Genomic DNA, 13,377 nt, shown 5'->3' with positions numbered 1-13,377 from the left:
TCGTTACCTTTACAATGTTAAGCAACTTGCTTAGAGACACAGAAGAGCCACTAAGCACCAGGGTGGGATTCAAACATGGGTATGAAACATGCACCAGACCTTGGGCGGTCACCACCCCAGGAAGGACCTGAGTGCTGCAGGGCCACGGAGCTGAGACCCCTGCTTGGATGGTCAAGGAGGGCTTCTGGGACGTAAGTGACACTTCAGTATCTGAAAACTTGGGAGCCGGGTGGTTACTGGGGAGAGCGTGTCCCAGGAAGAAGAAACCTCTTAGATTGACATTGAAGGAAGGGAAAGCCATATGGCGCTACCATAAAACTGAAAAGGAAGGGAATATCGAGAACTAAAACTGGGGTAGAGACCATACGATGTCCTGTTTATTTTCTCCTCCATCCCCTGCACTCAAGGTTAGATCTATGTGGCTCAGAAAAATACGTAACATTTCAAGATTCCATATAATCCAGTCCCCAGAAGAGAAAGGAAAACTCTTTGGTTTGTGCCTGAGAACGTGAGAGATAGCCATCTAGTGGTCTCCCCTCTCTCTCTCTCTCTCTCTCTCTCTCTCTCTCTCTCTCTATCTCTCTCTCTATCTCTATAAATGAGCTGCAGCTCTGAAGCTTTGTTTTCCTAAGGCCAATGCAACCTTTGTGCAGCCAAGCCCATGACTTTGCTGAATTGTTGTTTTCCTAACCCAATGATGATTGAAAATGACCATTTCAAAGGAACCAGAGCATCATGCGTTTGATGCTTCATCACAGCTTTTAGATTTTTACTGACCCCCCTGAATAAACTACGCATAGTGGCAAGTCTGCGTTCCTCCACCAACATTATTAGCCTAATGACATGGATTCAGGATTTAAGATGCTGATTTTTGTTCCCGAAATAATCTTGCATTTCATTTTCTGTGTGGATGTTTCATTGTCTAACAGCACGGTAAGCTATTTATATTTGGGGGGGGCGGGGAGTGCAGGAGGATTCAGCGGTAATGGATTCGTTTCCGTGCAGCAAAATGCCACCGTGGCCTAACAGGTTTGGTTGAGGTGTAATTTGCTTTGTTCGTTTTACTGAGATTGGCCCTATTACTTGGCAATTATTTTCTGATTGAAGATTTCACCTGGGAGAAGCTGCTTTCGTGGGCAAGAATGGAAAACCTACTTTGAGTCATTAAACCAAGACTGTTTGTAAACATGACAGGATCTCTTAGCATCATTTTGGAAAGACTTCATGTCCCCTTGCACCAATTTTTAAATAATATATTCTTTAGAGGAATGTGTCGTCGTTAAGCCAGTTATCATTTTCATTTCCTACTGGTCATAAAAAAGATTTTACAAATGTTAACCGATCATGCTGTAGATGTAATTAAAGTTAAGCAATAGGACTCCGCAGTCCTAACTGATTTCATTAGCAGCACTTAGAGTGAGGAAAAAGAAGAAATGAGTGTTTGTTACCTCTGGGTTTGGCTTAGAAAAGCAGATTTATGTTTCTGTTGAGAATGTAAACATGTTTCCCATTCACATAGCTGATGTACATGGATTTAAAGCCATAGATGTAAATGATGAGGGTTAAAGTGCTTCATGAACCTTCCGTAGTCCTATGGAAGTCATAATGCTTTATAAATAATTTGCTTTCATGGAATTAAATTATCAAATCCAAGTTTCCTTTTTAGTAAAAAAAAAAAAAAATAGACATGAAATGTATCTTAGTGATGCATCATTCCAATGATCGTTTATTAAAATCTTCTCTTTTGTTTGCAAGTGATTTAATTTATTCTTTTCTCGCAAAATTCTTTTCCTGGAATTTGTTTATTTCTTGTTTAAAATGAACAACTGGAGCTACTTTACAGTAGCACTGCTGACAAAATAATAATAATAATAATAATAATTAATAATAATAATAAAACTTTGGTTTTCCACTTGCCAAGAAGATGCGCATACCTGTTAGGTATCTTGTGTTTTATGCATATGCTGAAAAATACACGTTTAATTTCTCGTACGTTGTACTCTAATAGGCTTCTGGAGACAACTCCAAAGCGTTTTCCTCAAAGATGGCTGTTTTCTGATGTAGCTGTTAATAATATTTTTAGAAATCGAACTTCCAAATCAATCCAGCTCTACCGTGAAAACCATTTATTGAAACATGCCGCGCAATCACATGTGCATTGTCTTGTGTCCACTAATATGCAAATAGAGGTTATCTCGTGTTGTTGGCTCCTGAGATAAAGAAATAGGTGGTTTATGAAATGAAATGTGAAGCCTGTCCTTTTTTTCCTTGTTCTGGGAAATCCTCTTTTTTTCCCCTCACGCTTGAACATCTGAGAGCAACCTTCTCTCCCACTCACGACGACGAACCAGGAGATGGTATTAGTAAGGCACAAAATGTTGTAAAGTTTGCAATCTTATCAACCCTCCACCCCTTATCTCTTCTCTTTTTTTCCACAGGTGATTTCTATTCACTGCTTTCCAAGCTGCTAGGAGAGAGGGAAGATGTGGTTCATGTGCATAAGTATAATCCTACAGAAAAGGCAGAGTCAGAGTCAGACCTGGTAGCTGAGATTGCAAATGTAGTCCAGAAGAAGGATGTTGGTCCTCCTGATGCCAGAGGGAGTGCAGAGCGTGAGGACAGGGGCAATGCCGTTCTTGTTCGAGACAGAATTCACAAATTCCACAGGCTAGAGTCTACTCTGAGGCCAGCAGAGAGCAGAGTTCTGTCATTACAGCAGCCCCTGCCTGCTGAAGGCACCTGGGAACCAGACCGCTCAGGAGGTGCGTGTAGGGCTTCTTTTAAAGAACAAACTATAACACGCTGCAATCCACATTAGCAGAATCTGAAGGGAATAAAAATGAATGGGTGAAAAAATAACCATCAAAAGAACTTAGCAGGAAAAAAAAAAAAAAAAAACAACCAAAAATGAAAAACCACATTACTCAGACCTGGGTTATGAGATATCACTTTGGTTTGAGCTTTTCTTTCTGTCTTGGTCCGAGGCTACATAAATTCAGTTTCCGTTCAGTCGATGAGCCGGAATTACCGGGACCAAGAAGATCTAGATCATGTTGGGGAGGGGGCGGCACATGAAACTCAGGGCAGCAAATTCTTACCAAATCGGTGTTCTCTGTTCTGCTCTGTGGAAAGAAATGGGAAGTTCAACACCCGATACGTACAGTCTCAGTATATGAAATGCCTTTATGCAACCTTCTTTTTTAAGGGAGTTAAATTCCCATGAAAGGAATCTTATCCTTCCAACATTCTCTTCCAGTTGACTTGTAAAAAATAAAAAAAATAAAAAAAAATAATAATAATAACCATTTTTGTGACTGTAGTTTCTTAAGTTCCATCATCAATTACACTCTTAATTGGAAAATTGAGTAGTTATTTCTGGGGGGACCTCCAGCAAGTCAGAAACTCTTGAGATTTATCTTTATTTCTAACCAGGATTGGCTTCCATATTTAGAGGACAATACTTATTCCCTTCAGGTTTCTGTACCAGCAAGCTATGGATGCCTCATCTTTGTCTTTAATTGTGCTGTGGCCTCTGTCCCATCGATTGTGTTTCATGTTCCTTGCTAATGTGGAAAGCCAGATGATACAGCATGTGGAGATAATCTCCAAAAAAGTAACGGATATGGGTGCATGGCAGCTGTCCACGCGTGGGCTGGAATGGCTCAGGCTGCCAGCTTGGTGTTTTCAAAATACAGCTTTGCAGGAAGCCATAAATTATTCAACACCCAGCTGATTTTTATTTATAATTGAAAAAAAATTAGCATGAGGTGCCTTTTTTGGCTCACACAGAAGTTTCAAGCACCGTCCGTTGGGACTGATCTAGTAGTTTCCATGGGATGTTAACTGGGACCTGGATTTTTACATCTTGATATTTAAATAGGATCAGCCCTGCTCTAACTCCTGATGTTATCGGATGAAACTGTGTTTCTCAAGAGGGGTCCCCTGGACTGCAGTGCATCAGAATCACCTAAGGTGGGGCTTAGGAAAAATCGCGACTCCTTAATCCCACCAAAGAACAACCGAATTGACATTGCCGAGTGTGGTGCCTAGAAAATCTGCAGGTCATCGTGGCCCTGTCCACTTCATAGATAGGCTCAAGTGTCTTTCTGAACCTCTGCATTCGGGACCGTCAGTGGGAACCCACACAGAATGAACATATACGAGGCACAAGGGCCTCCCTGGTGAGGACACAGCTCTATTCAAGTGTGAAATGTTGGCGCTGCATCATGCTTTATTCCGTGACTTCTCTTTGTTACTCCTGAATTTGAAATGATGTAGTGGTTATTTATGGGTATCGTAAGTGCCCGTGTAAAAATCATAGTTTAACTTAAGGCACGGTGTTCCTAAAACTTATTTAGCTTTTTAATGAAAGAAATATTTCAAATACCCCAAGTGCATTTTCTTGCTGGATCGTACACTTTCCGTGGTGGTCAGAATGGCAGTGTCCAGGGAGAAAATGTTTCCGCAGGATCTTGGTCAGGAAATTTCCTTTCATTTTAAATATGTGGGTAAAGGTCACTGAATGAAATAAAACAATGAGTCATAGAAACATACAGCACAAATCCTAATTATAGAAAGGAAATGTGCATGTATTTCCTTTCTGAGATGATTTATTTTAGTGTTGCTTCACTACTCTGATTCAAGACCTTTTTAAACATTAAATGCAGACTCGCGAGACTCATTTTTAGATAAGCTGTTTCTGAAAGCCTTTCCTTTTTTTTTTTTTTTCAACTTTCATTGTTCATCATGACACAATGTAATAGCTAACCTTAACTGGAAATATTTCATTTCTTTCTGTAAGCCAGAGAAAGACCTGTCCTCAGGAAGCTTCCATCAGCAAAAAAAGAAAGTAGGGAGTTAGTAGGATACAATACCCCAGTGAAACAGTAGGCTAATTCATGTATATTTCCCAGGGGATGAATAAGGGGAATAAATTTGATGGATAACCTTCCACTGTTTTTCTCATTCCCTTTTTTTATACTTCAGACAAAACTGAAAATGGTACCCTCATGGTCCGGAGGAATGAACTGTCTCCCTAAATGCCTAATGTGCTGTAAGGAATTACATTAGCTTCAAAGAAGAAGGTGGCTTTTCATCTGAGATTATTACTAAAACAAAAATGTAAGGCTGTCATGCTGCTTAATATCATAGCTCATACTCATTTCATGTCTCTTTGAGACCTATTTTAATTTTCAAACAAAGAAATGGAAGCCTAGAGAAGTTAACCCGTTTCCATGAGGTCACAGAGTCTGAATTTAAAACTTGGACACTATGACTGAACTTAAAAGTAGAATGTGCACCTTCTAGTTCTTTACACTTCGTTATGGTCGTGCACGAAATACTGGGCTAACTGGCTTGCCCAGTTAGGATATACCTCCCTGGAGCTCTGGACCATCACTGCTTAGAAGCTGGAAACTTCTCCTTGGGACCGTGTTCTGATGTCCATGGTTGATAGCACTAGCACAACCTGGTACAGAGGCATTTTATGCTGCAGCTCTTTAGATCTCATTGACTGGGCCATATTTTGGAACTGTCACACAGTAATGGGTCCTAATCAGCCGAGTTGAGGGGTCAAGGGTGACATACTGATCAGCTCAAAAATCTGGATGTGACTGTGTGGGGTAGGCCCAGGACTGCCTGAGGGTTTCAAAAGCTGTACCATTTTGTGCGCTTCTAGATGGGTCTGAATTCCACGTGGTCCCACAACCAGGCAACTGCCCCTTTAAAATTGAGTTCCCACCGCATAGTGGGTTGAGGATCAGTGGACACAAGCTGCGTGAATGATGTCTTCCAACTTTGCTGTGAAGTCTTTAGCATTCCCAAGAACAAGATGGTTAAGTAGTGTGTTTTTAGTGTGTCTGTAAAAGTGCAAAGATCCGCAAATAGCACCGACCTTCGTGACCTTTGGCGGGTCTGTTCTGAAAACTCTTCTCCCAGTAGTCCTGAAACAGCACTAGAAGCACAGAAATGTCCTGGAGAGGTGCAGCTAGACTAGTCCAGAGGTTTCCAACTATTGCTGGAAAGGGCATGCCTCAAAGGGGAAGCAGTGGTTGCGGTCTCCATGCCCCACACATGCACGCACACAACACACACATGTGCATGCGCTGCATGCACACAATACAGCTTGCCCCAGAACGATTGATTCTGCATTTGGCTGAAATAAAATTTGAAAACCATTCCATGGAGGTAATATGATGTGGAACGCTTCAGGCCCTGGAGACCAGCTTCCTGGCTTTGAATCCTAGCTACACCCATAACTATGCGATCCCTGGGAACCTTTACAAAAGAAATTCTCTGGGCTTTAGTTTTCTCATCTATAAAAATAAAGATCGTAACAGTACATTTCTCATAGGGTTGAAAATGAGGGTCGAATAATATTTCCATGTATCCGATAATACATGGAAAGTTTTTTGAACAGTTTCGGGCGCACAGAAAATACTTAATAAATGTTGTAGTACATTAACAATAATTATGATTCTAATTGCCACCATTAATGTCATACTGTATTAAGATTTCAAAATTTTAAACACCGAAGTAATAGAACTAAATATTAATTAACTTAAGCAGCATCCATGAGAGAATTTTCTTGGAATGTGTAGGAAAGCTGTAAAATTTGGCGCTCCCAATTTGATAAAATCAGAAAATGACTTGGCGTGGTGTTCCATCACAATGGGAGTTTGTGGCTCTTCAAATCTCCCGATCACTTACATCCATCTGCCTTGATGTTTGCCTGTGATGTATGATGGGCCGTGTGAAAATCTTCAGCTAGGTAGACTGAGGAGCGGATACACTCCTTTTTACACTTAACAGTCATTTGGGTTCTACCATTAGTTTGGTATCTGCGTGAAACAATATTCGTAGGATAGGTGTAAAATCTTAGTTTCTATTCTTCTGGAAACCAGACTCATTGAGAAATCAATTTAAAACTACAGATTGAAAAAAATAAAAAATAAAAAAATAAAACTATGGATTGCTATTCTCAGTGGCAGATACGATTGGACTACTGTTTGCTATCAGGAAGCCTGATTCAGGATGCAATTGCATACCTCTGGGCATCCAAAAATAATATCTACATTTGTGTGACGCTTCTTTATCAGTTAAAAGAACTCATAAGCTCTCTCAATATTCTTACAAATATTTGGATTTTACTTAAATTCTATGGACAACTCACAGAGTCCACACTTCAAACGTATTTCAGTCATGTGCTTACCTCTAGTTTCACATCTTGTAGGATTTCCCGGGTAAAATAAAGCATTCAGTTGGCTGGATTTTCTCTCTGGAGGGAAGGAGAATTATAAGAACAGAGACATAGCCCTGTGAGCCAGGCTAGGTGTTTGAGGTGCATTAACTTATTTAATTCTCGTAACAACCCTATTTATAAACCCATTTTATCGGGGAATACACTGAAGTGTAGAAAGGTTAAGTCACATGCCTCAAGTGCCATAGCTCAAGGAACCAGGATTCAAAGCCAGTCAGACTTGCTCCAAATCTGGGTTTTTTTTTTTTTAATTTTTATTTATTTATGATAGTCACAGAGAGAGAGAGAGAGAGAGGCAGAGACACAGGCAGAGGGAGAAGCAGGCTCCATGCACCGGGAGCCCGATGTGGGATTCGATCCCGGGTCTCCAGGATCGCGCCCTGGGCCAAAGGCAGGCGCCAAACCGCTGCGCCACCCAGGGATCCCCCAAATCTGGGTTTTTAATCACTTCGTTATTTTGCCTCTCACCATGACATAAAATAGTAGATAAATAAGTAGATAGGAAGAGAGGGAGCGAAGGAGGGAGGAAAGAAGGCAGGCAGGCCAGAGGGAAGCCTGATGATTGGTTTTGGTCCAATTGTCCCATCATCATGTCTCATCTCATTGTAGTAACTCCAGGTGTAGATTACTTTTGATCGTACTTTCTCAGTCAATATCCAAACATTTTGATCAAGTGGACGATCTCGTTTGCAGTTAAATCTTAAAAAGAAATTCTTGCTAGTGCTGTTGAGCCCTCGTGACGTCTCACTTCTCTCCCTCACTTCATCTCCATTCAATGAAACATTATAATTTAATTCTTGTTTTCTTTCTGACTTGAGTATAAATATTTCTCCTGTAGTTTCAGTTAATTATAGTTACTGCTGGCACTTCTGGTGAATAGCAATCCCTGACCAAAATAAGGCGTCTTTTCTCACTAGAAGAGAATTTCCCTGTTTCTGTTGAAGCTGTCCAGTGATTTCATCAAGGGTCTTTTACTTAAGGTTAAGTGTGAAGAGCCCCTGTTCCACTGAAGTGAAGTCACAGCTCTGGGTCGGAAATTACATTTTTTTTTTCTCAGCTTTATTTAATTCTGTTAGTTCTTCTGTAACACAGATGAATGAATGCCCTTTTAAATGCCTTTTAATAATTTCATATGAAAGCAGCATTGATCACTAACATTAATCTCCCTCATAGAGAGGTGTAATTCATTAATTCTTAGTGATTTATTGATACCATTTTAATAGTAATGTTGAATTTTTTTCTGAAAGTAGTAACTTTTTCCCTAAATATACAGCAGAATATGACTGCACATTTACCTTTATATAATGCATGTAAGAATTCTTCTGAAATAATCCAGTTATTTGACATCTGAATTTAAAGCAACTGACACTTAGATGTGGGAATGATTTGCCCAAGGTCATGTCTAAGAAATTTGTATTAATTTTCAAATTAAAACCGTAAGGCTCTCCAACATTAGTCATATCCTGAATCACTTCATAAATGAAGAAGGCTAAGAGAGATCTGAACTCTAATTTTTAACTCTGCCATGATTGAAAATGTTAAGTTTAAGTGAGAACCCAAATACGGTTTATCGTGTAATTTCTCTAATAAGGATTTGAAATATTTCTTAATTGGGGATTAGAAAATAGTCATCCTCGATATTGATGGTTGAAGTCTGGCCCAAGCCTCCAGTTCCTTTCCTGTGAAATGAGCCAGGATGAGCCAGCACGTCACTGGCACTCTGTGATTCTCCTGTAACGACAGGCCGGGCAAGGAAGTACCTCAGTATTAATTCCATATACACGTACCACTGGCCCTAAGTGACTGCCCTGATTCTCAATCACTCAGTCTTAACAGGCACAGCCTTTAAAACCCTAATGACGAAAAAGATGGTGACGCTGGAAGTAAAAACACCAATTAACCAAGCTAATGTTCCCAGAAGAGAACATGAACTCAGTTTTCCTTTAACTCCTGTAGAATCTCTAGTTAACACAGAGACCTAGACCCTGAGGAGTTTGAGGTCTTGGGCAGGTAATCTTCATAATTGTGCAGCAGTATTTTAAAATCACACTTAAAATAATATGTATTATCTAAATAACATATAAATAGAGTCTCTCCAAAAATTTTGCCATGCACGGAGTAGTTCTCTTTTGCATCGACTCAGTGCTAGAAGAACCAGGTTGCTCGCAGCGTTAGCTTTTTTATATATTTCCTTACCTACTACCTTTACTGTTTTGAAAATTCACCAAAAGTATACGTTTTAATAAGTATGTTCCAGATATTTACACTGCTTTTTCCTTTTTGAAAAGTTCCAACCTAAAGGGATTCTCATATGTAATAAGATAGACTGTTCCCAATGCATCCACTCAGTGCTTTTTGCAGACTTCTGAGTGCTTCCCAGTCTAAGGTCAGTGATAATTGGGATCATTCCTAGCCAGATTAAAGTTTCTTACACAGTATTTCCAATATTTTATGAAACTCACATTTGTCCCCAGTGTAGTTATTTTGGACACTGCGCATATATATTTTTTTAATCAGAATTAGTATCTCTGAACTATCATCAGCCCCTAGCATCCAGTTCCTGCTGGTCAACCACTGAATAGAAATGTTCTAAGAAACATGTTTGTTTCTTTTCTTTTTTCTTTTTTTTTCTTTCTTTCTTTCTTTTTTTTTTTTTAAGGATTTTATTTATTTATTTGAGAGAGAGTATGAGAGAGCACGAGTAAGGAGAAGGAGGAGAAGCAGGCTTCTTGCTGAGCAGGGAGCCCGATGCAGGGCTCAACCCCAGGACACTGGGATCATGACCTGAGCCGCAGCCTAAGTGACTGAGCCACCAGGCCCCCCTGTTTATTTTCTTTAATGAAAATAATTAACCAGGGATCCCTGGGTGGCGCAGCGGTTTGGCGCCTGCCTTTGGCCCAGGGCGCGATCCTGGAGACCCGGGATCGAGTCCCACGTCGGGCTCCCGGTGCATGGAGCCTGCTTCTCCCTCTGCCTGTGTCTCTGCCTCTCTCTCTCACTGTGTGCCTATCATAAATAAATAATAAAAAAAAAAAAAGAGTCAGATGCTCAACTGACTGAGCCACCCAGGCAACTGAGGGGAAAGATTTTAAAAAAAAAAGAAAAAAAAAAAAAAAAAAAAAGAAAATAATTAACCAATTACCATTTTTATTGAGCCTCTTATCAGTGTCTTCAGCACAGTGGTGAGGGTAAAAAGAGGTAGTGCAAGTGAATGACAAGATCATAAGGGTGTTTGAGTGCTAGTTGACAACTTAACTAGAGACCGGTTAGTGCATGGATTAGGCCACTACAGGGACCCCAGGCCCTGTGCAACACTTGGTGAAAATAGTAAATATGACACGATCCTGGCCCTTTTAAGAAATTCCATCTGGTGGCAGTGGTGCTGGGCTCTGAGAATCAGATGAAAGCCATTAAGTGTCTCTGTTGTCATGAGGTTCGAGGTTCCCTTGAAGCCCATCCAGACTCTTCAGGAGCTGATGACTGCTGCCAGGAACCTGACCACCAGGTGGGCGAGCTGTAACAGGCGTGAATGAGCGACCTGTCACCTGAGATTCAAGCAACTTTAAAATAATTTCAGACCTTTTCTTTGGACAGTGACTTAGCTACTGGTTGACCTCTCTAGACTTCTCTGGTTGGCATGCTTGTACCACTATTTCCAGAGTTCTCTTTTGAAAACACAGTTTTAATCCTTGTCGCCCGTGCTTAAGAACTTTCTGTGGCTCCCGGCCGCCAGTAGCAGCAGTTTGCATCCTTTTTTTCCCCTTTATGACAAGTGTGATAGATGATGAGTGCTATTCATCTGGGCAGCCCCATTCACGTCCACTGCTTGTGCCCAGAACTGCTTGCAAGTGTAAGCGTGCCCGCTGTAACCCTGTCGCCCTTCTCTTCCACTCAAGAAGGCGTCTCAAAACACGTGAGTGAGAATGACATTCTCGTGGGCTCTCATGTATTTCAAACGTAAATTATTCTCAAACTCTGTGCTCTCCTGCTACTAATACTGTACTTGCAGCGGGCCTCAAGATGAATCCTCGTAGAGATCAAGACCCCACAGCTCAGACTCACAGTCATTCGTTGTTAGAGCCATACTCCTTCCGTGGTTTAAGGTACATTTTCCAGTCTAAACTAGATCTCCTGCCTGCTGCCCCCCGAGCCCTGCCTGGCCATACACAGGTGACTCTGCAGATTTCCTAAAGGCCTTGAAACTTTTCCTGCAGTCATAAATGTCCCCAGTTTGGACCTTTCTGACCAAAATATTCTCTACCCGCTTCTGTACCCGGTGAGCCCTGACCCCCCTGTGAGTGCAAACAGGGGATCTCCCAGGTCTGGCCTTGACCCTACCCTCTCCCACCCAAGCCCCAGCGAGGGTTACAGACCCTTTCCTGTCTTCCAGCACGACACTGTGTCCTAGGTATTTGGTTTCTGGTTTGTTTTGTTTTGTTTGTTTTTTTCTCATTTTATTCTACATGTCCTCCAAGGTCAAAAACCATCATTTTATTTCCTTGAGTTCCCAGAGTCGAGCATAATGCCTTAACGTAGACCGTACACTTAGGGAATGCTTGTTGAGGATGCTTCTAGCAAAAGTGGTAGCCAGAACTGATCCAGGCATTCGGGTGTGCTGTCTCATTAATTTTTATTGAAGAAAAAAAAATTACACGTGCAAAGGTAAAGAGACTTCGAGGGAAGCGGTACTATTTCCCTAAGTACAGTTGAGGAAATTGCTTCTAAGTGTTTATTCTCATAGCAGCATCCTCTCCGGCTTTCAGAAGCTGACGACACAGGCCCTGCCGTCTGCAGTGCCTGCCTCTGGGGATGCCACGGCCTGTTGCCACGTCCTCCGGAAGATGGGAAGGAGGAACGGGGCTCCAGGAGCTTCCTTTCTACCTCTCGGGGTCCCTGCCGAAGCTTTCGACTCTGCTACAGTAGATCTCACAGTATCTTCAAAATTTTGCATCCTCCATTAGTACAGCTAACCCGCAGAGCGCGCCTCTTTATTCACCAGCACGTTTATAGAGGGAGATCGCACACCTGCACCCAGATGGTCTCTAAGCCTGGGTGTCTCCTGGCCAGAAATGAGAGGAGCTTGCAAATCATCCAGCCACGGACTTTGTGTTCCCCTGGCCTTCTGCTAGGCAACGGTGAAGTAAAGCGAGGAAAGAGTGTCTTCCCATTCCACTCCCGTTCGGAGAAACGCGGTGGGTCTCCTTTACAGGTTCCTGGGGCAGGAGATGATCCGCAGTGGCGTATTGTAGGGCCTGGAGTACGTTAGACATGCATACAGGGTCCTGCCCGTGTTGCTCTTTATTCACCTACTGTAAAGGCTTTGTATTCAAAGGAGGCCGTCCATGCTCCCGTATTTCCCCAAAATAGGGATTTCACAGAAGAATCTTGTCAAGAAGAAAGGAGTCTCAGGTTGGTCTGTTAACAAGAAACCAACTGAGGGGAAGCTGTGTGTGCAGGCATGTTTGATCCACAGGACCAGCGGACATGCAGTCCCCACGCGGGTTCGCAGGCACTAACTTTGGCTCCTGGTTCGGGAAGCTGCCCAGCATGTGCATGTGGTGTATCTATGCAGAGCACGGCTTGGTTTTTGTTTTCCTCGCATCTAGTGACGTAACTGCATGAGTTTCTTCCAACCCCCGGTGAATCTTCATGAGCTTATTATACTAGCTTTCCTTTTTACACCAAATGTGTGGGTTTTTCTTTTAGATTTCCATGTCGAAGAAGCACTGGATTGGCCTGGAGTATACCTGCTGCCAGGCCAGGTTTCTGGGGTGGCTCTGGACGCTAAGAACAACCTGGTGATCTTCCACAGAGGCGATCATGTCTGGGATGGAAAGTAAGTAATATTTTTTTCCTTCAAGGAGTGGGACCTGACAATAAATACAGCATGCATCACTCTTTGTGGAGCTAAGCATAATCCTAAGGGAGCTAACCCGGGTTCTTTTTGAGCTTCGTTTTTGTGAGCAGACCACATTTACTCTTTGAGTGCCTGACTGTGCTAAGTAGAGAAAGGAGGTCCTGTGCATTTAAAAACAAATGAAAATAGTTTCGCCAACTAGTTTGTGGAAAGAAGGCAATAACAAACCGTCTGTGATCCTGCCTGCTGCTTATTTTACTCC

At 41.9% G+C, this 13,377-nt stretch overlaps 1 protein-coding gene across 12 annotated transcripts in view; it reads left to right on the top strand.

Moving 5' to 3' along the window:
* The window catches only part of PAM (peptidylglycine alpha-amidating monooxygenase), a 150,443-nt gene that overhangs the window by 104,558 nt on the left and 32,508 nt on the right, over positions 1–13,377 (top strand). For 6 of the 12 annotated variants that reach the window (XM_025438438.3, XM_025438437.3, XM_025438436.3 and 3 more), the window contains exons 14-15: positions 2,439–2,762; positions 12,965–13,094. In XM_025438438.3, the coding sequence (XP_025294223.1) occupies positions 2,439–2,762; positions 12,965–13,094 (454 nt within the window). The remainder of the gene's footprint in view (positions 1–2,438; positions 2,763–12,964; positions 13,095–13,377) is intronic. The other 6 variants (XM_025438445.3, XM_025438444.3, XM_025438443.3 and 3 more) reach the window with 1 other exon arrangement.

The sequence above is a fragment of the Canis lupus genome, chromosome 3 (assembly GCF_003254725.2).
Source record: "Canis lupus dingo isolate Sandy chromosome 3, ASM325472v2, whole genome shotgun sequence".
Taxonomy (NCBI): Eukaryota; Metazoa; Chordata; class Mammalia; order Carnivora; family Canidae; genus Canis; species Canis lupus.
This window is presented reverse-complemented; position numbering and strand designations above follow the sequence as displayed.